Raw genomic sequence first — 26794 nt, forward strand, 5'->3', positions numbered from 1 at the left:
GGGGGTGATGGGTGAGTGGGACTCGGTGCGAGTTAGGACACGGGGCAGTGAGCACAGGGGGTGATGGGTGAGCAGGACTCGGTGCGAGTTAGGACACGGGTCAGCGAGCACAGGGAGTGATGGGTGAGCGGGACTCGGTACGAGTTAGGACACGGGGGCAGTGAGCACAGAGGGTGATGGGTGAGCGGGACGCGGTGCAAGTTAGGACACGGGGTCAGTGAGCACAGGGGGTGATGGGTGAGCGGGACTCGGGGTGATGGGTGAGCGGGACTCGGTGCGAGTTAGGACACGGGGCAGTGAGCACAGGGGGTGATGGGTGAGTGGGACTAGGTGCGAGTTAGGACACGGGGCAGTGAGCACAGGGGGTGATGGGTGAGCGGGACTCGGTGCGAGTTAGGACACGGGGCAGCCGAGTTTTGGATGACCTCAAGTTTACGCCGGGTAGAATGTGGGAGGCCAGCCAGGAGTGCGTTGGAATAGTCAAATCTGGAGGTAACAAAGGCACGGACAAAGATAATGAAGACAGATTGGATATTAAGGGAATCAAGGGATACAGGGATAGGGCAGGAAGGTGGAGTTGAGATAGAAGATCAGTCATGAGCTCATTGAATGGCGGAGCAGGCTCGAGGGGCCGAACGGCCGACTCCTGCTCCTAATTCTTATGTTCTTATGTCTCCCTAATTTCACCCTGGCGGTTACTGGGAGTGCAGAAAGATTTAGAGAAATTGTACTTTGGCACTAACAAATGAGGCAAAGATTTACCATCACAAAACTTGCTTCAGCAGCCAGAGCTTGCTCTGTATTTGAAGCTGTATTATAGAAGGGACAGAATGGCAGGTGATGTTACAGTCAGGGAGACAGTTGTAACGTAGAGTCAAAAGTAATTAGTCAATGCTGTCCCAATGGCTCCGTGAGTACATGCACTGTCTGGTGCGGAATTGAGCCATGAACCCAAGAAGATCCCAGGTTCAATCCAGACCATGCTGAATGAACTAATATTAGGACAGCACTGGAGGCACAATAATTGCATGGACCAACCCTGGATTAATAGGAAAAAAAGTCAGGTTTCCCGCTTGGGCAATGTACCAGTGATCAGCTGGCATCTGTGGGACCACATCCAGGAAGAGTAAATGAAGAAATTGGAATAAAACTGGAAGAGAAAAAATAAATAACATATGGTAAATGCAGTAGCGTAGAATCCAGGAGTCACTAAGTGTGTCCGACAGTTCATCTCCACCAATAACGTTAATAGAAATGGTCGATAAACCCAGCAGTCTCATCGCTTCAAATGATGGAATTAGTTCACCGTACCGTCTTGACCAGGAACTGGCCGCCGCCTTGTCAGTCAGCATCATCTCGTAGTAGTTGGTGACATTGCGCTCCACGAAGTGAAACGCTCGAATGCTGACGGTCTCTGACACCAGCTCAGGGCGGAACCTGTACACCCTGTTGAACTGCATGAAGAACGGCATGGCCCACAGGTAGTAGGTCTCATCGTGCTGCTGTGCTTTCTCGCGAATAAGGCTGTCCTATAAACAAAAGTGCACACACCGATATATTAAACGTCTTTGTGTGCGCGCGCAATTCCTGTTTAATCGCATCTTCCAGTCATGTTATTTCAGTCAAGCCTGCCCGTGGCGACTAACTTAAACCGAGTTATACTTGCCTCTGATCTGAGTATCTCCAGCTCACCTCTCCAAGACAGGTGGCACAGTGCTCTTCACCCGAGAGTTACATGGCCTCTCCCAGCTCTATCTATGAGCACCTGCCTCACCGGAATGCTCAAGTCTCACTGATAATAGGGAGGATCTCAGCTAGCATGCTTTAAAAGGATCCCAAAAGCATTTAAACCAATTTGAAGCTAGTTCCTGCTGGGAATATAGCTTTACTTCGTAGAGGCAGGATTCCCACACTCGCTTGAGAATGCCCTATTACCTGAAACAGGAAACTAAGCCTCTTTATGTCTACCGTTTATGTATACTGCTGAACAAGCTATTCTTTAAAATTTAAATCGCCTGGAGGAGGAAAAGGGTTCTCGTGCTCCTTTGTGACTTAGCCCTGCATCTCATAAAACTTACCTTCACCACATACATGAGCCTGTTGTAACAGTTCTCCAAGAAATCGACACAGAATTCCTTCAGGAACAGCCTCACATTCAGAGCAGAGCGCCTTTTGCTCACCACCTCTTTCGCTGCTTGCTTCCTTTTATGGACTTTGTTGATCTTCTTGCCACAGTCATGGCTGTAATTTTTAAACTAAGATAAAATGTAGAATTAAAAAATGAAATGTCAAAACTGATTAAGTTGTAGAGTGAAAAATAAATGTGTTACAACTGGTTCAACACAATAAGGGCAAGAGCATCAATGGACATACTATGCAGCCAATAATATATATTTTAAAGTCTTCTATTCATTTTGAGTGTCCTTCAAGGCAAAGAGAGATTCAGTAATAGGATAATATATGAATAGCATAAATAAAAGTGCTCGCAAATTGACTATTCGGTCGAGGGGCAAGGGAGAAAAAAGAAAGTAAATCGAAGCAAGGTATCCGAGATGAAGATGGCTTCAAGACAACCGGCCTGGTGATGGAAGTTTGGAATCAAGTCAATACTATGTGACAGACTCTGTAATCGTATCTGAGCCAGACAGGTCTGCAGTACCCCAGGGCACTGTTGATGATGATGGACCAGCCAGCCTGGCTCACTAATGAAATTTGGAGGAGTAGAGCTATCACTGGGGGCATGGATCTTCACACTCAGTTCCAGATAATCATGCAAGCTAATGCCCTAGACGGGTGGCTCTGGCCAGGTAAGCTTACCAGTATTCTGCGCAGGTTAGCTGCATGCTTTAGACTCCAGCAGTACCCATGCCCACTGCACATTCGGGAGACGGGGGTGCCTGTGAGCCTTGGCTCTACCGACCTCTGCCCAAGTTCTGTGGCCTTGGGCAACTGGTCTGTCCCCCTATGGGGGAAGAGTGTGCACTCAGTTTCTAACACAATCGTTGTCTGATTTCTCAGTAACTTGTTCTGGAGATTCTGAATACAGTGACAGATTTCTGCGATGTCAAAGACACAGTTGAAACAAATTTTTTTGTTGGCAATTATGTTTTTTTTTTATTGCAACAGAGAAACACATCACCTGGTGTGGTACGGAGCCGAGCAAACATCAGAAATAGGAGCAGGAGTAAGCCATACGGCCCCTCGAGCCTGCTCCGCCATTTAATAAGATCATGGCTGATCTGATCATGGACTCAGCTCCACTTCACCGCCCACTCTCCATAACCCCTTATTCCCTTATTGGTTAATGAACCGTCTATTTCTGTCTTAAATTTATTCAATGTCCCAGCTTCCACAGCTCTCTGAGGCAGCGAATTCCACAGATTTACAACCCTGAGAAGAAATTCCTCCTCATCTGTTTTAAATGAGTGGTCCCTTATTCTAAGACCATGCCCTCTAGTTCTAGTCTCCCCCATCAGTGGAAACATCCTCTCTGCATCCACCTTGTCAAGCCCCCTCATAATCTTATATGTTTCGATAAGATCACCTCTCATTCTTCTGAATTCCAATGAGTAGAGGCCCAACCTACTCAACCTTCCCTCATAAGTCAACCCCCTCATCTCCAGAATCAACCTAGTGAACCTTCTCTGAACTGCCTCCAAAGCAAGTATATCCTTTCGTAAATGTGGAAACCAAAACTGTACGTAGTTTTCCAGGTGTGGCCTCATCAATACCCTGTATAACTGTAGCAAGACTTCCCCTGCTTTTATACTCCATCCCCTTTTCAATAAAGACCAAGATTCCATTGGCCTTCCTGATTACTTGCTGTACCTGCATATTATCCTTTTGTGTTACATGCACAAGTACCCCCAGGTCCCGCTGTACTGCGGCACTTTGCAATCTTTCTCCATTTAAATAATAACTTGCTCTTCGATTTTTTTTTCTGCCAAAGTGCATAACCTCACAGTTTCCAATATTATATACCATCTGTCAAATTTCTGTCCACTCACTTAGCCTGTCTATGTCCTTTTGCAGATTTTTTATCTCCTCCTCACACATTGCTTTTCCTCCCACCTTTGTATCGTCAGCAAACTTGGCTACATTACACTCAGTCCCTTCTTCCAAGTCGTTAATATAGATTGTAAATAGTTGGGGTCCCAGCACTGATCCCTGCGGCACTCCACTAGTTACTGGTTGCCAACCCGAGAATGAACCAGTTATCCTGACTCTCTGTTCACTGTTAGTTAGCCAATCCTCTATCCATGCTAATATATTACCCCCAACCACGTGAACTTTTATCTTGTGCAGTATGTGTCAAATGCCTTCTCGAAGTCCAAATACACCACATCCACTTGTTCCCCGTTATCCACCCCGTTTGTTATATCCTCAAAGAATTCCAGCAAATTTGTCAAACATGACTTCCCCTTCATAAATCCATGCTGACTCTGCCTGACCGAATTATGCTTTTCCAAATGTCCTGCTCCTTTAATAAAGGACTCCAACATTTTTCCAACCACAGATGTTAGGCTAACTGGTCTATAGTTTCCTGCTTTTTGCCTGCCTCCTTTTTTAAATAGGGGCGTTACATTTGCAGTTTTCTAATCTGCTGGGACCTCCCCAGAATCCAGGGAATTTTGGTAAATTACAACCAATGCATCCACTATCCCTGCCGCTACTTCTCTTAAGACCCTAGGATGCAAGCCATCAGGTCCAGGGGATTTATCCGCCTTTCGTCCCATAGGGCCAAAGTTTCGGGCCGCGCCTAGAACGGCGCAGCCCCGACCTGGCGCGCATGTGCAGTAGCTCCAGGTGCCCAAAACTGTGTGGGGGGGGCCCGAAGCACGCAGCCCCCCACGCCCAGCTCCTGCTTGTTCCGGACCGGACCCGACCCGACTTGACTCCCGCTCCCAACGCCCCCCGCTCCTGACCTCCGCTCCTGACCTTCCCCCCCCCCCCCCCCTCCCGACCGACTGACCCCTCCCCTCCCCTCCCCTCCGCCCCGACCCGCGCTCCCGACCCCGACGCCACCTACTTGTCACTCCGGTAAGTCTAAGCTCGAAGCCGTTCATTCCCCCCTCTCCTTTCTCTCTTGCTCTCTCTCTCTCTCTCTCTCTCTCTCTCTCTCTACCCCCTCTACCCCCCCCACCCTCCCTCCCTCCCTCCCTTCTCTCACCCCCCCTCCCCTCCCTCCCTTCTCTCATCCCCCCTCCTCCCTCCCTTCTCTCACCCCCCCTCCTCCCTCCCTCCCTTCTCTCACCCCCTCCCCTCCCCTCCCTCCCTTCTCTCAACCCCCTCCTCTCACCCCCCCACCCCTCCCTCCCTTCTCTCACCCCCCCACCCCTCCCTCCCCTCTCTTCTCCTCCCTCCCTTCTCTCCCCCCCTCCCCTCCCTCCTCCTACCTCTCCTCCCCCCTCCCCTCCTTTCTCACTCCTCCTCCCCTCCCTCCCTTCTCACTCCCCCTCCCCTCCCTCCCTTCTCACCCCCCCTCCCCCTCTCCACCACCCCTCCTCCCCTCCACCCCCCCCTCCCCATCCTTCCCCTCCCCTCCCCTCACTGTCAGAAACACAGGCACTGACAGAGTGAGAGAGACACACACAGACAGACAGAGAGATAGAGACACTGACAGAGACACACTGGGGGGGGGGGGCGTCCCAGCACGCTGTTGGAGGACTCCCGGTGCTGCGGTCAGTAAGTAGAAAATGTTTTATTTATTGATTTTTTTTTAATTTTTTTTTAATTAATTTTTTGATTGATTTATTGGTTGATTTATTGATGTATTTATCATTTATTATTGATGATGACTCTTCGTAAAATTGAAGTGTTTAATGTTTGTAAACTTCCCTTTAAATCCCCCCCCCCCACCCATTCCTTACGCCTGATTTGTAACCTACGCCTGATTTTCTAAAGTGTAGACAAGGTTTTTTCGAGCGTACAAAAATCTTCACGTACTCCATTCTAAGTTAGTTTGGAGTAAGTTTTCACTGCCGAAACTTTGAAAACAGGCGTAAGTGGCCGGACACGCCCCCTTTTGAAAAAAAAAATTCTGTTCCAAAGTGAAACTGTTCTAACTGACTAGAACTGGAGCAAACTAAATGCCGAGAATTTGAATTTCTAAGATACTCCGTTCTACACCAGTTGCTCCAAAAAATCAGGAGCAACTGAGGCCGAAACTTGGGCCCATTATCTTACTGAGTACCACCTCCTTAGTGATTGTGATTGTGTTAAGTTCCTCCTCCCCTATAGCCCCTTGACTATTCACTGTTGGGATATTTTTAGTATCCTCTACCGTAAAGACTGATACAAAATACTTGTTCCGAGTTTCTGCCATCTCCATGTTCCCCATCACTAATTCCCCAGTCTCTTCCTCTAAGGGACCAACATTTACTTTAGCCATTCTTTTCCTTTTTATATACCTGTAGAAACTCTTGCTATCTCTTTTTATATTTTGTGCTAGTTTACTTTCATAGTCTATCTTCCCTTTCTTAATCATTTTTTCACTCATTCTTTGCTGGCTTTTAAAAGCTTCCCAATCTTCTGTCATCCCACTAGTTTTGGCCACTTTGTATTCCCTTGTTTTTAAATTGGATACCATCCTTTATTTCTTTACTTAGCCCTTTCCTCCTCACTAGAATATATATTTTTTTGAGAGTTGTGAAATATCTCCTTAAATGTACGCCACTGTTCATCAACCGTCCTACACTTTTTTCCCAGTCCACTTTACCCAACTCTGCCCTCGTACCTCTGTAGTCTCCTTTATTTAAGCTTAGTACGCTGGTTTGAGATCTAACTTTCTCGCCCTCCATCTGAATTTGAAATTCAACCAAGCTATGATCACTCATTCCAAGGGGATCCTTTACTAGGAGATTGTTTATTAATCCTGTCTCATTACACAGGACCAGATCTAAGATAGCCTGCACCCTGGTTAGTTCCGTTACATACTGCTCAAGGAACCCATCCCTTAACCATTCTATGAACTCTTCCAATTAATATGGACGTTACCCTTTTTTCCTGCTTGTTTCCTCTGTCCTTCAAACTCACGTTCTTCATTTTTGCTTTGGTTCCCATCCCCCTGCCAAGCTAATTTAAACCCTCCCCAACAGCACTAGCAAACTGCTTTAAAATCACGCACACACGCGCGCACACACGCCTTTAACGCTTTCACTCACTTTGTGGACACCCATGTGGCAAACAACATCCCGGTCTGCAATCGACTTCAAGCCTTGTATGAGGTATGTGCCCCCAAAACGAGAATGCCTGGAACAAATAAAGTACACACTTGGTGGACAAGCAATTACATCTTAAAAAAGCTATCACTTGAGAAAAATAGTGCACACACAGTATTTGTTCCTTTTTTGGGTCAACGATTTGTTCGCCTAAGGGTGAAATAAAACAGCAATGTTTGTCGGGAAAGGATAGGGGGACACGAGTGATCCGATACAAGTCCATACCCAAGGTTCCTCACGGGGATGGAGGGGCAGGAACAGAAGGAAGGTTCTTTCCAGGTGAAACAGCGATTTACTTGTACTTCTTTCAATTTAGTATACTATATTCACTGCTCACGGTGTGGTCTCCTCTACATTGGGGAGACCGAGTGTAGATTGGGTGACCGCTTTGCTGAACACCTCCGTTCAGTCCGCAAGTGTGACCCTGAGCTTCCGGTCGCCTGTCACTTTAATTCCCCGCTCCACTCCCACTCTGTTATCTCCATCCTTGGTCTCCTGCACTGTTCCAACCAAGCTCAACGCAAGCTCGAGGAACAGCACCTCATTTTTCATTTAGGCTTCTGGACATGAGTTCAACAATTTCAGAGCGCAACCTCTGCCCATATTTGGCTCCCTTTCCTCCCCCTCCCCCCCCCCCCCCAAACATATATCTTTGCGCACTTTGTCTCCAATGGCAGCTGGTCATTATCCCACCATTCACACCCTATCTAAATTAACCTTTTTCTAACTCCAGCCATTACCATTTCAATTTGGGCCATCATCTCTTTTGTCTCTCTAATCTCTCCTGCCTTCCACCCTATCACAGACCTTCCCTTTTGTTCTTTCTTCCCCTCTCCCTTTCAGTGCTTCTTAACAATGTGTTCTTTTCCAACATTTGCCAGTTCTGACGAAGAGCCATCGACCCGAAACGTTAACTCTGTTTTTCTCTCCACAGATATTGCCTGACCCGCTGAGATTTACGGAAGGACATTTCCAGCCTGCTCTTGTGTACTTTATTATAACTGCGCATACTGCAGCATTGCCAAAGAATGGCACAGGGAGAAAATATTTTACAAAACAAAAAGCAACAGCACTTAAACATTTCTATACAGAAGCCTTGCATATAATAGATAAAGGCTGGCTGTTTGCTCTGCCACCCTCAACCCAACTACCCTGGTTAGGAAAAGTGAGGTACAATCCACTTTGGATATCACAGTCAATGGTGCCCCACAATTAATTCATCAGAAGGCGTGGCTAACTTTGTTTTCTCTGCAGCCCACAAGACAACATTTTTGAAGTGGAAGGAAGGGTGGACAACAACAGTTTTGAATGCAATTTTCAGTCAAGACTCAAATTCCAACTCAGGCCTATTAGTCACAAAAGCCCAACACATCAACAAGTGAACCTCTCTCAAAGGTTTACTCTGCAATGGTGCAAAGGGACAAGAATACATTTAATAAATCTAATCTTTCAGTGCAGACACCTTTTAACATGCATCCGTTTAACATCGTCAGAAAAAAACCACTTAGTTAAAGTTCCTTCCCAGAGGCGACTTTAAGAGAAAGGCATTTCCTAAAACAGGAATGAGGCACTTCAGTTATGTGGAGAGACTGGAGAAGCTCTCCTCAGAGCAGAGAATGCCAAGGGGAGATTTAATAGAGGTGTTCAAAGGACACAGATTGACGATAATCGGCGATGGAACCAGAGGGGGAGATGGGGAGAATGTGTTTACGCAGCGAGTTGTTGTGATCGGGAACGCGCTGCCTGAAAGGGCGGTGGGAGCAGATTCAATCGTGACTTTCAAACCGGGAATTGGGTAAATACTGGAAGGGGAAAAATTCACAGGGCTGTGGGGGAAAAGGCAGGGGGGAGTGGGACTGATTGGGTCGCTCTGTCATAGAGCCAGCACAGGTACTATGGGCTGAATGGCCTCCCTCTGTGCTGCATCATTCTATGATACACCTTGCACCCTCAATCGGGAGAGCGTGGTCCCAGCACTTGAAGGAGATGCAGGTAAGACACAGGGCTACAACCCTGTGGCTCCAATTCGCCAACCCATGCTCCCTTCACCAAGCATGGCACTCTGCTCGGAGCGAGGGGCCCTCTACAACACAAAACCTCTCGATCTCACCTGCTCCCCCTTTCAAAAGTTCTTTTCTTCTTCGCAGCCAGCTCTCTCTGCTTTAAGATTTCGAGCTCTCTGGACTCGCTCTCTTTCTCCATCACAGTTTTCGCTTGCCCCGTAGTGGCAAGTTGGTCAGGGTTCTGTAGGACAAATTCCAAAATAAATCGCTCTGTTCGGCAAAATTGAGCAGTAGCAGACAAAGTTTTACTTTTTCTTTGCAGGGAAACTTTTGTTGTGCTTGTGCGTCACTTAAAATGGTGACTTTTATGCCAGTAGCTTGGTCGGTACATGCACGACCAATGAGGTACTGAGCCACACAAGGCAGGTCCCGAGGTTGAATGCTGGACCTGTGCTGATCTCAGGTGGTAGGACACTGCAATTGGCCTCAGTACCTTAACAAGATTCAATGTCAGGAGAGAAAATTGCAGGGGTGGGTGGGGGAGGGGGGGGACAGAAAACAAATCAAATTAAAAAGCATTCTCTGCGAGCACGACATAGCAACCTGCTTCCAGGCATTCACTAATGCCACTCGCAAACTAGCTGTTGGGAGATGCTCATGAGCAGCTCAGGGCAATTCTCTCCTTACACAAAGACGACTTTCATTTCTATAGCGCCTTTCACGACGTCCCAAAGCGCTTTACAGGCAATTAAGTACTTTTGAAGTGTAGTCACTGTTGTAATGTAGGTGACAAGGCAGCCAACTTGCGCACAGCAAGCTCCCACAGACAGCAATGTGATCATGACCAGATAATCTATTTTTAGGGATGTTGGTTGAAGGACAAATACTGGCCAGAACTCCCCTGCTCTTCTTCAAAATAGTGCCATGGGATCTTTTACGTTCACCTGAGAGGGCAGACAGGGGCTCGTTTTAACGTCTCATCCAAAAGCTGGCACCTCAAACAGTGCCACATTCCCTCAGTACTGCACTGGGAGTGGCAGCCTGGATTATTAGGCTCAAGTCTCTGGAGTGGGGCTGGAACCCAGACCGTTGGACTCAGAGGCAAGAGTACTACCCATTGAGCCATGGCTCCCACAGAGCCTCCGTTCCCTACAGCAACACCGCTCAGCTCGGGAACAGGAGTGGAGGATTGTGGGCAGCAAAGGGTGTTCCACCATTCCATTGTGCGCTGGTACGAACGACTTCATTTGATTGAAGCCAAAACTGCAGCATTACTAATTGGATTCTAGCCACCACCCAGCCCCACCACTATAGGTGGTCCAGCACTAACCTGATCTCTGAACATGAGGGAGATTATCTCCAGTATGTGCATGGCCCACTGTTGCTCCTCTTGGGAAGTAGCCAGAAACTTAATCAGATCATCCATCCCACTCATGTGCATAGCCCATAACACCTTGTCGTGCACGCTGGCATCATCATCAATATTCTGCATGGAAAATAAAAATGGGAGCAAACAATAGAAAAAGTTTACAAAGTTACACTCAAAATTGAACACTCAAGAAGAAAAAATAAAATCAAGGTGTCGTGATGTTTAAAAGAGCTTGTTTGCCAAGTTACATGGATGGTCTTTTTTTCCTAAAGTTAGCCCAGCCATTTTTATTTATCTCCGAGCAACGCAGGAGTACTGGTTGTGGCCTGGGAGCCAGTCACCTGCCTATCCTCTCAGCCTCAGTGCACAGAACAATCTGGCCTTTCCCCAGTGGCTAAGTGCACCACACAGTACAGTACTGTGACATATAGACCAGGAAGGTTTAACCCTAGGATTGGGTTATTTGGGGAGGAGCTGGGGTGGGGTGGAGAAAAGGAAATAGGAAAAAGTCAGTCTGGATTTCTGCTCTGATCATTTTGCATTGACCCTGGCTGGAAAGTGCATGTATATGGGGACAGGATCAGGCTTGGCTGATTGCTCATTTATCGTCTCCTCCGACACGCGATGCCTAGGCTCACACATGAAGGATGGGTGAGCCTTGGGTGAGATAACAAAGGATGATCAGCGTCCAGCACGTGGAACCAAACTCCAATGACTGCAGGAGAAGAGGAGGACGGGGGGGAGAAATGTATTGAAGGTTTTATTCCTGATGAGCGAACCTTTGCAGAGCAGGCTCGAAGGGCCGTAGGGCCTACTCCTGCTCCTATTTCTTATGTTCTTTCAACAGTTTTATCATTGATAAAGAGTTAATCTGCTCAAATTGAGCTGACAGCTTGTGACTAAACAAGAAACAGAACAGATAGATCAACGAGATTGTGAAAGCTTAGTGATATGGATATCATACTTCCCACTTTAATTGGATATTGGAGACTTAATACAATTCAGAAATCTCCAATAAAACAAATGTCAGACTAGTCTTGCACCACAATCTCAGGAGAAGCCCATCATATTATTTCATCTGTTTTCCCCAAAAAGTGTTGAGAAAACAGTACAATATAGTGCACTATAGTTTTCAGCTGAGCCATTGTGGCACTCTCAATATACACTCAATTCCCGTCAGTCGGGTCGATTCATGCTAATTTGGATCATTTTCCCAGACCTAACCAGGACCAAACTGGAACAAACAAGTAGGAACCCATCTGGGACGCTAACATTTCATGCAAAAAGCAGTTGCACAATTAAGTAGATTAGGTTTACACGGCACATAATGGAAATGAAAAAAATCTCACATCCTCGGTCTTAAGTAATTAAATATTACATAATTAAGCCGGTGGTATTTATAATGGAACATTAGTTAAGAAAAGTGAGAACAGAGAATTGCAATTCAGGGTGGAACGTGTGAAGTTCATTTACTTGAGACCATATTTTTCTCTATTACGTACACACTTCCTTTTAATTTGTGCGCAGGATTGACACCCACTGAGACACGGTGAACCGCTAATACAAATCACTTAAGAAAAGTTTTGTACTAAATTGCTACACAAGGAAGATATCCATGCACCCATTCGTGTCCTTCAGACCTCCCTTGTTCCTGCATTTTGCGTTTTAGCTCACTGGTTTACAGGTAGTTAGCATCAATCGAGTGACATCATTGAAATGAGTGTGTTGTCGACAGTCCTCCAACCTGTGTGTGACATCACTTTTACACAAAAACACCTGTACCCAGCTACCTTCAAGAGACAGGAACTATTTAACAGCTCACTCTTTGTGTGTGGCAATTAACAGAATACTCTTTTCCTTTCATTACAACTTTAATAAAAGTTAATACATCAGCATGACCATTGTTTGCCCCTCGAGTGATGAATAAAAGAGAACGAATGTAGTCAGGCAACATTAACGAACCAAAAGGAAAACAAAGAATCTGGAAATAATTTATCACAACTGACCTGCTCCTCCTCAGGGTTAGGGGGCACATGTAGGACATTTCGAACCAGCAACAGGATCCTTTCAATCAGCAGATTATCCTCCTCCTGCCTCTGCTCCCAATCCTGTTACAGAAACATCAGCGTTAAGTGGGGAGAAAAGAACATCACAACCGAGTGTAATTCTTGTACCAGCATTTCTTCAACGCCAGATAAACACGACCAGAAGGTTCCAGGTTTGATCCTTTAAGGGAATTTGAAGTTTGTTATTGTTTCAATCAATTCCGTCACATGTTCAAATTAAAACTCTTACCACTAACTGAATTGAAGGGGAGACATCTGGATAGCGCCTTAATTTGAGAAAAAAAATAGGTAGTAATAATAAGAATCGAACATTTGTAAAAACAAAACAAGTTGACCCCTCCTCTCCAGAAGGTGAAGACTCTTGCTGGGGGAATAATTCTGCAAGATGCTGCCAGCCCTTTGATACTTCGCCCGAGTGGTCATTTTTCATGTGCAAGCCCAGACAACATTGGGGGAGGCATCATAGCCGCTCCCAATCCTGTCCTCAGCTGACATCCACATGTACAGTATCCAGCAAGGGTCAATGAACACAATAATTAGGAGCAGGAGCTCGTGGGCTATTTTCCTCCTCCCTAACCCAGGGAAGTTGAGGCCGATTGTAGGAGCCCGAGTGCTGGACTGGCTGACATCACCAAACTCCGCACCGACCAGAAATTAAGCCTGGGACCTTCATGTTGGGTTGAGGAACAAAACAGGTGGTGCTTTTATTCACTCAGCTATTACAGGCAGTTTTTCTTTTCAATCAAGCTGTACTTTCACCTACCAGTTGCAAGAGATCATAGAGTTTTTCACTGAGAACTCCAAACACCTTTTCATCTGCAAAAGCCTACAACATAAAGACAGTGGTTTAACTACACTGGACATTAGTAGTGCTTTTAAAAAAGTACTGTTAATGAGAGAAAAAAAGACTTGCATTCATATAGCGCCTTTCACAACCACCTCAGGACGTCCCAAAGCGCTTTACAGCCAATGAAGTACTTTTTGAAGTGTAGTCACTGTTGAAATGTAGGAAACGCGGCAGCCAATTTGCACACAGCAAGCTCCCACAAACAGCAATGTTATAATGAGCAGATAATCTGTTTCAGTGATGTTGATTGAGGGATAAATAATATGCTCCCAGGACACCAGGGAGAACTCCCCTGCTCTTCTTCAAAATAGTGACCATGGGATCTTTTACATCCACCCGAGAGAGCAGACTGGGCCTCAGTTTATCCAAAAGATGGACCTTCCGACAGTGCAGCACTGCCCCTCCAACAGTACTTCCCCTCCGACAGTGCAGCGCTCCCTCAGTACTGCCCCTCCGACAGTGCGGCGCTCCCTCAGTACTGCCCCTCCGACAGTGCGGCGCTCCCTCAGTACTGCCCCTCCGACAGTGCGGCGCTCCCTCAGTACTGCCCCTCCGACAGTGCGGCGCTCCCTCAGTACTGCCCCTCCGACAGTGCGGCGCTCCCTCAGTACTGCCCCTCCGACAGTGCGGCGCTCCCTCAGTACTGCCCCTCCGACAGTGCGGCGCTCCCTCAGTACTGCCCCTCCGACAGTGCGGCGCTCCCTCAGTACTGTCCCTCCTCCCTCAGTACTGCCCCTCCGACAGTGCGGCACTCCCTCAGTACTGCCCCTCCGACAGTGCGGCACTCCCTCAATACTGCCCCTCCGACAGTGCGGCACTCCCTCAATACTGCCCCTCCGACAGTGCGGCACTCCCACAGTACTGCCCCTCCGACAGTGCGGCACTCCCTCAGTACTGCACTGGAGTGTCAGCCTAGATTTTTGAGCTCAAGTCTCTGGAGTGGGGCCTGAACCCACAACCTTGACTCAGAGGCGAGAGTGCTACCCACTTGTACACGATTAGGTACAATCTACAAATCATTCTAGATGTCAACACTAACCTACTGGAAGTCATTGCACCCCACCACCAATAAAATTACTTTTTAATTTCTGACAAGTTAGGTCAGTGTCTCCCCAACCCCCCTCTCTCTAGGTCACTCTGAAGGGAATTGACTGGTGACCTCTCTCTCTGCCCGGTGACTGGCTGCCAAGGGATGCTCAAAATAAGTATGCTTAAGGGTGACTGGCCCTTCCTCCCTCCCAGTGAGACAGCAGCAGACCTGAAACCATTTATTCCTCACCACCCCCCCCCTCCCAAAACACAGCTGAGCCCAGCAACTCACCAGCCTGTGATATCTGGATACAAACCAGTCTCCTGCCCCACTGCGGTACATCGTGCTAGAGCTATCCCATCATGTCACCTTAAATTGCTTTTTACTGAATCCCAGATTCCCACCCCCTCCACCCCTTGAGGCATCAACTCTTGCTGCAGGATGGTTAATGGATGCTACTATCTCGTGCAAGTGTGTATTCTTCATGAGGGTCTATGCAGTGAGTGTTGGCAGGCAATTCAACCATGAAAGGCAACCATGTCCGCCTCTCATTAGCATCCTAAATGAAATGAGTTTAGACAGTCTCAAAAGGTTCACGGCTGCAGTAATCGTATAGTTGTATTCCATTACTGCAGTCATGCACCTTTGGCCACCTCTGAAAGTGAAGTGTCATTATTTACTGCTCCTATGAAGGAAGGAGATCCAAGATATACTTCTGTTGAATGTGGCTAACAATTAAGCAGTTTACTGGAGCCTCACATCCAGGCCTACTCTACAATAGAAGGTTAGCTTCCTTTCTATCCTTTGTTAGACTGATCCCTGGGATGAGAGGGCTGTCTTATGAGGAGAGAGTGAGCATACTAAGCCTATACTCTCTGGAGTTTAGAAGAATGAGAGGTGATCCCATTGAAACATACCAGATTGTGAGGGGGATTGACAGGGTAGATGCAGGGAGGATGTTTCCCCCAGGCTGGGGAGTCTAGAACCAGGGGTCACAGTCTCAGGATAAGGGGTCGGCCATTTAGGACTGAGATGAGGAGAAATTTCTTCACTCAGAGGGTGGTGAATCTTTGGAATTCTCTGCCCCAGAGGGCTGTGGAGGCTCAGTCGTTGAGTATATTCAAGGCTGAGATCGATAGATTTTGAGACACTAACGGAATCAAAGGATGTGGGGTTCGGCCGGGAAAGTGGAATTGAGGTCGAAGATCAGCCATGATCTTATTAAATGGCGGAGCAGGCTCAGGGGGTCACATGGCCGACTCCTGCTCCTAATTCTGATGGCTTATGTTCATGACAACAGTGACTACACTCCAAAAGTACTTAATTTGCTGTAAAGCGCTTTGAGACATCCGGTGGTCGTGAAAGGTGCTATATAAATGCAAGTCTTTTTTCTTTTTCTTATGTACTTGCCTCTTTGTATCCCTGTAGATTTGAAACAATTTGCAGAAAGTGATGCCTGACGGCTGGGTCGTTAGGAACCTTCCCAAAACACAGAAGTGCCGGCTGTGTTAAATTTACCAACAATCTAGAAACAAAACACAGAGGAGGAACACACCAGACATCACACTGTCTTACAAATGAAAAACTATTATTAAAATTGATATGTTCTGTTATCTATCCATTCAAAACTCCTGTTTCAACAGTGTCCGAGGTTTTCAATGTTAATTGTCTCCACATCTGACACCTGCCCTATCACATTTTCAATATTATTTTTTTTTTTAAATTTGTTCCTAGGATGTGGGCGTCGCTGGCCAGGCCGGCATTTATTGCCCATCCCTAATTGCCCCTCGAGAAGGTGGTGGTGAACCGCATTCTTGAACCGCTGCAGTCCGTGTGGTGAAGGTGCTCCCACACAGTGCTGTTAGGGAGGGAGTTTCCTATTTATGTGACAGTTCTGGGTGCTGCAGCTTCAAGGGAATACCTTAGTAATGGTGAGCACACATCAAAGTGTTTAGACTTTTAAAACAAAAGTTTGATAAATTTGCAGTACAGGTTGAACCTCCCTTATTCAGAACCCTCGGGACCTGGTCTGTTCCGGATAAGGAATTTTTCCGGACGAGGGGTGGTCACGTTAAATTGGATGGTACAGGTACCAAGCAAGGAGGTATCGGGGCTGGGAGTGCGGCAGAGAGATCATTGGGGAGGGGGTGGATCGTGGGGTCAGGCCAGCGATTGCGGCAGTCGGCAGCGAGGAAGGACTTCAATTTGTTCATGTCGGAGTTCTGCGCATGCGCCACCCGGTGGCCGGGAATGGTTCCGGACAAGGGGCGGTTCCAGATAAGGAAGGTTCAACCTGTACCCTTATTGTTTTTTTTAAAAACACTAACAAGTTTCTCTTTTCCCCCCCCCCAGGCCAATCCGGACACCAAACTTTCCACCAGGGAGCTAAATTTCACTTGTGCCTGACATTGGCCCTTTTGCCTCCCACACAGTTCAGATCTTTTAGAGCACCTTCTGTGGTGATGTCCCCGAATCTTAAGCAAAAAGCAATAATGACTGCACAGCCCAGCAGCATCCCTCCTGCAAGCATCATCATCATCATCATAGGCAGTCCCTCGGAGTCGAGGAATACTTGATTCCACTCTAAAAATGAGTCCTTAGGTGGCTGAACAGTCCAATACAGGAACCACTGTCCCCGTCACAGGTGGGACAGATAGACGTTGAGGGAAGGGGAGGGTGGGACAGGTTTGCCGCACGCTCCTTCCGCTGCCTGCGCTTGGTTTCTGCATGCTCTCGGCGACGAGACTCGAGGTGCTCAGCGCCCTCCCGGATGCACTTCCTCCACTTAGGGCGGACTGGTCTTTGGCCAGGGACTCCCAGGTGTCGGTGGGTTTGTTGCACTTTATCAGGGAGGCTTTGAGGGTGGTCCCTTGTAACGTTTCCTCTGCCCACCTTTGGCTCATTTGCTGTGAAGGAGTTCCGAGTAGAGCGCTTGCTTTGGGAGTCTCGTGTCTGGGGCATGCGGACAATGTGGCCCTGCCCAGCGGAGCTGGTCGAGTGTGGTCAGTGCTTCGATGCTGGGGATGTTGACCTGGTCGAGGACGCTAACGTCGGTGCGTCTGTCCTCCCAGGGGATGTGTAGGATCTTGCGGAGACATCGTCTCCTGCAAACAATTCCAATACTGAAAAGACAAAAATGCGACCTTGAAGGAAACAGCTAAGAACGGAAGATCAAATCTTGACTACCTTTAGCTCACGCCCTCAATCGCTGTGTGGCAAACCTGACCAATAGATATACAGTTCATGCACACTGCAAATCTTTGTCTGTGTTACAAATCATCCATTTCAGACAAAACTAGCAGTTGATTTCTGATGCAGTTTGCGACATCACCTAAACACTATTGCTGTATAAATTCTTTGCCCTTTTCCGTACAGGGAGCACTCGGCAAAAATGCTCCAAGCAGCAAAACTCTTTCTAATTTGGTTCACACCTGATAACTGCTTCGTAGAGCATCTTCTCCTGAGGGTACTGTGCGATAATGGGCAGCAAGTCATTTTGTAGGATCTGGGCAGCTCCCAGCTGTTGCCGAATGTCTCTCGTCTCATCTTCATGTCTTAGGTACCTGATTAAATCCTTGATGCTCTCTGAAAGACAAGAATGAATTCCAGTCACAAGATTTACTTTTAACAACAAACGTCACTTCCAATCTCCACTCCTTTCCCTGAAGGCAGTGACTCTCGCTGGGGTATGGTTCCACTCAAGTGGCCATTTTTCATGCGTGAACCTAGAAAGTGAGTGCTGGCAGACTGTGCCATCATGATGGGCATCACAACCAAACCCCATTCTATTCCTGTTCAACGTCCACATGTGCATTTTCCAGAAAGAATCCTTAGACAGCAATGGGACAAATTTGCTGGGCTATGGGGAAGGAGCAGGGGGGGGCACTGGGACTAACTGGATCGCTCTTTCACAGAGCCGGCACAGGCACGATGGGCCGAATAGCCCCCTTCTATCAGGATTGGGAGCTCTGGCTGATTTCTTTCCCCCATCCCTGGAGGCTCCGAGGCCAACAGTAGCACTGTGACTGCTGTTGGTTTATTTAGCACTAACCAAGGATCAAGCCTGCCAACTTCCTCCTCTGTAAGGCATTAAGCGGTGCATTTAACAGTCACTTTCAACCGTCACCGCAATCGCACCCCAAAATTGTATTTGTATCACAAATGCTTTGCCAAGACCGCGGGGAAGGCGTGGGTTACCAGTATTGCTAATCACCATCCACGTTTTCCCTTTTTTCTCTTGGCCGACTGTTAATGGAAAGAAGAGGAAGGCTGGATTGAACCTGCCCAAAAGCTCCACACGCTCTTGCAAATATTTTGTTTGTTGTGGGACATTGCTCGCACAGAATGGCTGCTGAACTTGTCTATGTAATAATCATTGCACTCCTAAAGTAATTCACAGCGTGCAGCACATTCAGATGCTCCTCAATGTGATAAAGTTTTGAAGTAGTAGGATGATTTGGAGTCCTGACACCACTGGGACAGGATTCAAGTTGTGCATTAATGTACGTTAACAGGGGTGGCCTGATAGAGGTCTTTCAGCTTATGAAAGGGTTTGACGGTCGAGAAGATATTTGCACTTGTGGAGGAGCCCTAAACGAGGGGCCATAAATCTAAGATAATCACTAATAAAACCAATTGGGGAATTCAGGAGAAACTTCTTCACCCAGAGGGTAGTGAGAATGTGGAACTCACTGCCACAAGAAGTGGTTGAGGCGAATAGCAGAGATGCATTTAAGGGGAAGCTGGATAAACACTTGAGGGAGAAAGGAACAGAAGGTTATGTTGATAGGGTGAGATGAAGAGAGGTGGGAGGAGACTCGTGTGAAGCATAAACACCGATATGGACCAGTTGGGCCAAATGGCCTGATTCTGTGCTGTACATTCCATGTAACTGCATTATATTTTGGTAACTACCACACTTACAGTGGTTGTATCACGATCATTAGTCCTTCAGCCTGGGCGCAATTGTGCATCAATATGAAATGCAGGGCTGTCGGTATCCACCATGACAGTCACTGTGGCAAAGGAACACTGCAAACATCCAAAGTTCAGATGATTATAAACCACTCGAGCTTTGCTACTATGGTTTTTGTTGTCATCTGAACCCGCCTTATGATGATGATTACTGCTTTGCATCTCACTCTCCGATACACATTGTGTGGTGACTATCAGATATCGGAGGGTGACATCATTACATATGATTTTTTTTAAATAAGTCAGTTGTCACTTAGCCATTTAGGACCGAGATGAGGAGAGACTTCTTCACCCAGAGAGTGGTGAACCTGTGGAATTCTCTGCCACAGAAAGTGGTTGGGGCCAATTCACTAAATATATTCAAAAGGGAGTTAGATGTAGTCCTTACTACTCGGGGGATCAAGGGGTATGGCGAGAAAGCAGGAAGGGGGTACTGAAGTTTCATGTTCAGCCATGAACTCATTGAATGGCGGTGCAGCCTAGAAGGGCTGAATGGCCTGCTCCTGCACCTATTTTCTATGTTTCTATGTTTCTATGTCACTCGAGTCACTTGAATCCTGGAATCGCACCCCATGTGACTCAGTAAATCTTCAAAAGTCGGTGGCCATAATTGAAGGATGGTTTCATTTTAAAGTTCCGAACAAATGGAACAATGGAATGGGGAAATTGTAGGTTATATCCCCTTGCCATTAGACCAAGACCTAGCTCTGTCAGGTCCGTGTGGTAGCTGTTGTGCAACGGCCACCCCACATTAAAAGATTTCACGCACAGGCATCTTCCACCCTTTAAAATCATCAGTCACCTTAGAACTCATTTTAGTGTGGCAGCACATCATCCCAGACTCCGGGGGATTGCCTAAGAAGAGGAGGTTATGAAAATAAATGGTGGCAAGAATGGTAAAACCAGCAACGCATTTGATGGGTTGGGATAATGATTGCAAGCAAGGCGCACCAAAATCTCCCAATTGTGTTACAACTTTTGTTGAGGTCATTTGAAGTAATCCTCAGGATCAAACCAGCACAACATTTAAACCACGATTGAAAGCTCTGGTCTGAAGTGGCTCACCTAAACAATCAGGCTCTTTGTGATAGTTGTCTCCTTCCAAGTACCCCAAGGCGCTGCACGTTGCTAATAGTTCACAGTTCATCATGTTCAGGTCCACACCATGAGCTACTCAGAGCAGCAGAGACACAGGACAGAAGCAACCTGGAACAATAGAAAAGCAGGGGGAGGTGGGGGGGGGGGAGAAAACGGTAAAATCCCACCAACCTAGGAGCGGGACATTGCAGAAGAATCATTCCATCACCTGCCTAAAAGAACACGGTAAAAATGTGTTATGAAAAGGGGGGGCGGAAGGGGGGAAAGGAACAGATACATCTGTACAAAGAGGACAAAAGATTTAAATACATAAATTTAAAGTCATTGGTAGAAGGTTTAGAGGGGAGTTGAGAACTTTCTTTACCCAGAGGGCGGTGGGGGTCTGGAACTCACTGCCTGAAAGGGTGGTGGAGACAGAAACCCTCACCACATTTAAAAAGTACTTGGAGGTGCACTTGAAGTGCCGTAACCGGCAGGGCTACGGACCGAGAGCTGGAAAGTGGGATTAGGCTGGGTAGCTCTTGGTCGGCCGGCGCAGACACAATGGGCTAACTGGCCTCCTTCTGTGCCGTAAACTTCTACGATTGTATGAAAATATGCCCACACTTCTACCAATGCTAATTTTAAGCTAACTAGCAGAAAGTAGCAATGCATAGCGATATGGCACTGATGGAAGTCACCCACTACCTTCTTGATGGGTGAGGGACTGGTACAAGTCTTGGGGTCTTCTGGGCTGCAATCAGTCTGTGGAAGAAACAGAGATTCCGTACCCCCAAAAAACACTCCCATCCCGAGGAGACGAGCACCCGAACAGCCCAGGATGAGTCTAGTTTCAATCTCTTCCTCTCCTGTTCCACCCAGTAGAACCACTTGTGGCCAGCAGTACCTTTGTTAGTACAGCAACGAATAGGAATACGCCTTGTGCAATGAAGTGTTTGGGAGAGATGTCACCCGTGTTAGAAGGCGGCATTTCTACATTTAAGTCCAAGCACCACTGTCCTAGATTTATGTTTCTTCATGTTGCTGCTCTGAGCCAAGGCCCTTTAGACCTACAGTTGATGGATAGAAGGCATTAAAATCTGGCTCTGCACCGTGTCGACTCAACAACCACTTGTAGGACCCAGGTCCAGTTTCCCCTGGTATTGAGGCCAACTCTAACACTCCAACTGTCTGAAATGAGATCAGCACAGGCTAGGCATTGAACCTGGGACCATCTAGTGCTACACCAGGCAGTGCATTTACCGACTAGGCTGTCAAATGAACTCTCACAAACTAATTTAACAGTGTTGGTACTGCAGACCATATTAATCTCAGGACACCGGACTCATTGTACTTTGCCATCCACTGTAAAATGGGGAAAGTTCACAAGGCTTACAACGAATAAAAGCAATTCTATACTGAAAGCGTGTCATTGGCGGCACATGTGTAGCCCTCACACCAGTGACAGCACTCTCGGACACAAAGCAGGGGAACCATCATCATCATAGGCAGTCCCTCGAAATCGAGGAAGACTTGCTTCTACTCTAAAAGGGAGTTCTTAGGTGACTGTACAGTCCAATATGGGAATTACAGTCTCTGTCACAGGTGGGACAGACAGTGGTTGGAGGAAACGGTGGGTGGGGAGTCTGGTTTGCCGCACGCTCCTTCCGCTGCCTGCGCTTGGTTTCTGCACGCTCTCGGCGACGAGACTCGAGGTGCTCAGCGCCCTCCCGGATGCACTTCCTCCACTTTGGGCGGTCTTTGGGCCAGGGACTCCCAGGTGCCGGTGGGGATGTTGCACTTTATCAGGGAGGCTTTGAGGGTGTCCCTGTAACGTTTCCTCTGCCCACTTGGGGATCGCTTGCCGTGTAGGAGTTCCGAGTAGAGCGCTTGCTTTGGGAGTCTTGTGTAGGACATGTGGACAATGTGGCCCTGCCCAGCGGAGCTGGTCGAGTGTGATCAGTGCACACCCGGCAAGATGACAGATGGGATAGCAGCTCCCTAGGGAGCTCTCCCCGAAAAAACCTTCCTCTGGCCATCTGCTGCCATCCTTCACCTCTCGCCACTGTTTAAGGGCAACCAATGGCAGCGGTGACCTACATTTTTGTGGGTCCTACAATTATTTTAAGTTGAACGTTTAAATCAAGTACCCCCTTTTTTAAAGGGCACTAGAACCCATAAATCCAAATTAACTTGGGAACTTTATCAAATTAAATCAAAATCATGTTCCCGGGGGTGATTCCAGTCCCTCCGGCGCCACCTCTCGCGGAAGGCCACTAGCGTACCGGTGGACACCGCATGCTCCATCTCCAGGGATACCCTGGCTCGGAAGTAACCGCGGAAGAGAGGCAGGCAGTCGGGCTGAACGACCCCCTCGACCGCCCGCTGCCTGGACCAGTTAATGGCCCCCTTGGCCAGGCCCACGAGGAGGCCCTCTGATCCGCCCACTCCCCTCCGCACAGGATGCCCAAAGATCAGGAGTGTGGGACTGAAGTGCAGCCAGAATTTGAGGAGCAGCCCCTTCAAATATTGAAAGAGGGGCTGTTGGGTCTACACGGCACAGAGCCAGATTTTAATACCTTCTATCCATCAACTGTAGGTCTAAAGGGCCTTGGCTCGGAGTAGCAACATGAAGAAAGATAAATCTAGCACAGTGGTGCTTGGATTTAAATGTAAGAGTGCCTTCTAAACACATCTGTGGGCCCTTCATTCTGCTCCAAGTGTCAGAAACAAATTTGACAATATTTATTATATTCAAGAGGGAGTTGGATATGGCCCTTAAGGCTAAAGGGATCAAGGGATAAAGGCCTCAACTGGAATATTGTGTTCAGTTTTGGTCCCCTAATCTGAGGAAGGACGTGCTTGCTATTGAGGGAGTGCAGCGAAGGTTCACCAGACTGATTCCTGGGATGGCAGGACTGACATATGAGGAGAGACTGGATCGACTGAGCCTGTATTCACTGGAGTTTTGAAGAATGAGAGGGGATCTTTTAGAAACATATAAAATTCTGACGGGATTGGACAGGTTAGATGCAGGAAGAATGTTCCCAATGTTGGGGAAGTCCAGAACCAGGGGTCACAGTCTAAGGATAAGGGGTAAGCCATTTAGGACCGAGATGAGGAGAAACTTCTTCACCCAGAGAGTGGTGAACCTGTGGAATTCTCTACCACAGAAAGTTGTTGATGCCAGTTCATTGGATATATTCGATAGGGAGTTAGATGTGGCCCTTACGGCTAAAGGGATCAAGGGGTATGGAGAGAAAGCAGGAATGGGGTACTGAGGTGAATGATCAGCCATGATCACATTGAATGGTGGTGCAGGCTCGAAGGGCCGAATGGCCTACTCCTGCACCTATTTTCTATGTTTCTATGTCAAAACCACCAGTTGATCTTTGTGGACAGGCCAAACTCTGCACAGTTTTAAACTATTAATGTTACTGGGACTCACGTTAGATTTTTAATATACACATTTTTTTTAAACTATTAAAATCAGGGGCACGGCTTTAACAAAGGACTGTGGGGAGAGGGGGCCGGCTGGAGGTGAAGCACCCAAAATAACTTTTAATCCAAGTACAACAGTGTTTGCAACACTAAAAGTTACAAAACGTTGCTGTTCTAATCTCGCACACTAGAAAAACTAAACGGTGATTGAAAGAAAAAAAATAAACTCACCTCAAGCTAGTTTCGGACAGCCTAATAAATATTTTCCACAAAACAACGACTGATGATAAAATATTTTCCCAATCGAATCACAACTGGCACAGCCGTGCGGAAGCGAGTGGCCAAATCCCGCCAAACCCGGAGCCGCTCAATCGGGGAGGGAGAGGGGGTGGGAGCCCTTGGAGATCAATAAAAGACAAACTACGGAACAAATGACCAAATAAATACTCTTATCATTGTTACATGACATTCTTACACATTATCTTTCTCGTGCTAAAACACAGAACGGGTTGTAAAGTAACGCAAGGCGATATATATACTGATACGATCACCCCTCTCGAGGTGGATTAAAACAGTCCACGCGCGTGCTGGCTAGCAACACAAAACAAATTATGTTTAATCCAACATACACGAAAATATTCCGTATTTTCTTCAGATTCGTGATTGTTTATCACGTATTATAAAAGTTAATACACAATCTATCTTTGTTCTCGAGGTGGGTGACCCTTTAACCCTGTAAACCCGCACTCGACCTGCTCAACGCATCACAGGACACTTCAAACATTTAAAAGGGAAACGTGTAATTAATAAGAGGTCCCAAATTAAGATCACATTTATAATATAAAAGTAGATGGAACATCCACTTTTTAAATCAATTTTCCCGCGGGGAGAGCAGTCGACGCTGTTTCCACTTAATCAATGACTTAAATGCCAGTCCTTTTTGTAACCATTTCGTATGAAACAGAAAAGACGGGCTATTGACATTTCCTTTCGGGTGTGGAGCCTTCATCAGAATTGTGCATTTGCAGCTTTTCTCATTTCAGATTTCCATCGTTAGAATTTTGCAGCCCGTTTTTCCTTTTACCTCCAGCAAAAGACTGTAATCATTGAGCTTTCTAAACAGATTTGTGACTTGTAAAACTCCTCCCAGCTGCTCTCTGAGCTGCTTCGGATGTTCAACAGTTTTCAGTCTGCTCCAGTTAATGTTTATCCGAGTGCTTTTCCAATCTATATTAAAACATCTCTGCGGCGTTTCTGTATGAGTCACGGTGGCCGAGTGGTTAAGGCGTTGGACTCGAAATCCAATGGGGTCTCCCCGCACAGGTTCGAATCCTGTTCGTGACGATGTATGTTTTTAAAAAAGAATTTATCAACAAATAACGTTTTATTGACATTTTGCTCTTGGGAGAGTTTAATTACTCAGTTCTCACACAGATTTAATACAGCGTTGTGTACAGTAATGATGAGGTACAAGATCCTGTTTTAATGTTCTCATTGTAAAATCCCGAGGTGAATGAATGATCAGCCATGATCATATTGAATGGTGGTGCTGGCTCGACGGGCCGAATGGCCTACTCCTGCACCTACTTTCTATGTTTCTATGAACGATTGTGTGTGGCATCACCGACTAAAAATATAGAAGGAAACTCCTGAAAAAATCATTAGTAACGAGTACCCATAAAATTAAAAATCATAAAGTCTGTTCACAATAGACTAAAATTGTCATATTTTGTTGACATAAAAACATAAGAACATAAGAATTAGGAACAGGAGTAGGCCATCTAGCCCCTCGAGCCTGCTCCGCCATTCAACAAGATCATGGCTGATCTGGCCGTGGACTCAGCTCCACTTACCCGCCCTCTCCCCGTAACCCTTAATTCCCTTATTGGTTAAAAATCTATCTATCTGTGACTTGAATACATTCAATGAGCTAGCCTCAACTGCTTCCTTGGGCAGAGAATTCCACAGATTCACAACCCTCTGCGAGAAGAAATTCCTTCTCAACTCGGTTTTAAATTGGCTCCCCCGTGTTTTGAGGCTGTGCCCCCTAGTTCTAGTCTCCCCGACCAGTGGAAACAACCTCTCTGCCCCTATCTTGTCTATCCCTTTCATTATTTTAAATGTTTCTATAAGATCACCCCTCATCCTTCTGAACTCCAACGAGTAAAGACCCAGTCTACTCAATCTATCATCATAAGGTAGCCCCCTCATCTCCGGAATCAGCCTAGTGAATCGTCTCTGTACCCCCTCCAAAGCTAGTATATCCTTCCTTAAGAAAGGTGACCAAAACTGCACGCAGTACTCCAGGTGCGGCCTCACCAATACCCTATATAGTTGCAGAAGGACCTCCCTGCTTTTGTACTCCATCCCTCTCGCAATGAAGGCCAACATTACATTCGCCTTCCTGATTACCTGCTGCACCTGCAAACTAGGAAAAGGGCCTTGTAAATGTCTGGTGTGTCACCCAGGTCGGGTGGCACAGTTTAATGTTTATGTTTTGCAGGTAGACTCTAAAAGAGTTTCATGCACAAGGACCCCCAGGTCCCTCTGCACCTCAGCATGTTGTAATTTCTCCCCATTCAAATAATATTCCCTTTTACTGTTTTTTTTTTCCAAGGTGGATGACCTCACATTTTCCGACATTGTATTCCATCTGCCAAACCTTAGCCCATTCGCTTAACCTATCTAAATCTCTTTGCAGCCTCTTTGTGTCCTCTACACAACCCGCTTTCCCACTAATCTTTGTGTCATCTGCAAATTTTGTTGC

The 26794-nt window shown here is 46.9% G+C and overlaps 1 protein-coding gene and 1 non-coding gene across 2 annotated transcripts in view; one reads left to right on the forward strand and one right to left on the reverse strand.

Moving 5' to 3' along the window:
* The window catches only part of timeless (timeless circadian clock), a 55902-nt gene extending 30677 nt beyond the window's left edge, over positions 1-25225 (reverse strand). Inside the window, exons 1-12 of the mRNA XM_070869714.1 lie at positions 25112-25225; positions 24259-24447; positions 20575-20715; positions 17967-18120; positions 15946-16060; positions 13422-13484; positions 12599-12700; positions 10554-10709; positions 9331-9464; positions 7164-7251; positions 2079-2255; positions 1312-1529 (exon numbers count right to left, since the gene is read on the reverse strand). Coding sequence (XP_070725815.1) covers positions 1312-1529; positions 2079-2255; positions 7164-7251; positions 9331-9464; positions 10554-10709; positions 12599-12700; positions 13422-13484; positions 15946-16060; positions 17967-18120; positions 20575-20659 — 1292 coding nt within the window. The 5' untranslated portion in view covers positions 20660-20715; positions 24259-24447; positions 25112-25225. The remainder of the gene's footprint in view (positions 1-1311; positions 1530-2078; positions 2256-7163; positions 7252-9330; positions 9465-10553; positions 10710-12598; positions 12701-13421; positions 13485-15945; positions 16061-17966; positions 18121-20574; positions 20716-24258; positions 24448-25111) is intronic.
* A 64-nt stretch (positions 25226-25289) lies between these two features.
* On the forward strand, positions 25290-25371 carry trnas-cga (transfer RNA serine (anticodon CGA)). The gene has a single exon. It is a non-coding gene; the product is annotated as a tRNA-Ser (tRNA).
* The last annotated feature ends 1423 nt before the right edge of the window (positions 25372-26794 follow it).

This window comes from Pristiophorus japonicus, chromosome X (genome assembly GCF_044704955.1).
Source record: "Pristiophorus japonicus isolate sPriJap1 chromosome X, sPriJap1.hap1, whole genome shotgun sequence".
NCBI classification, from domain to species: domain Eukaryota; kingdom Metazoa; phylum Chordata; class Chondrichthyes; family Pristiophoridae; genus Pristiophorus; species Pristiophorus japonicus.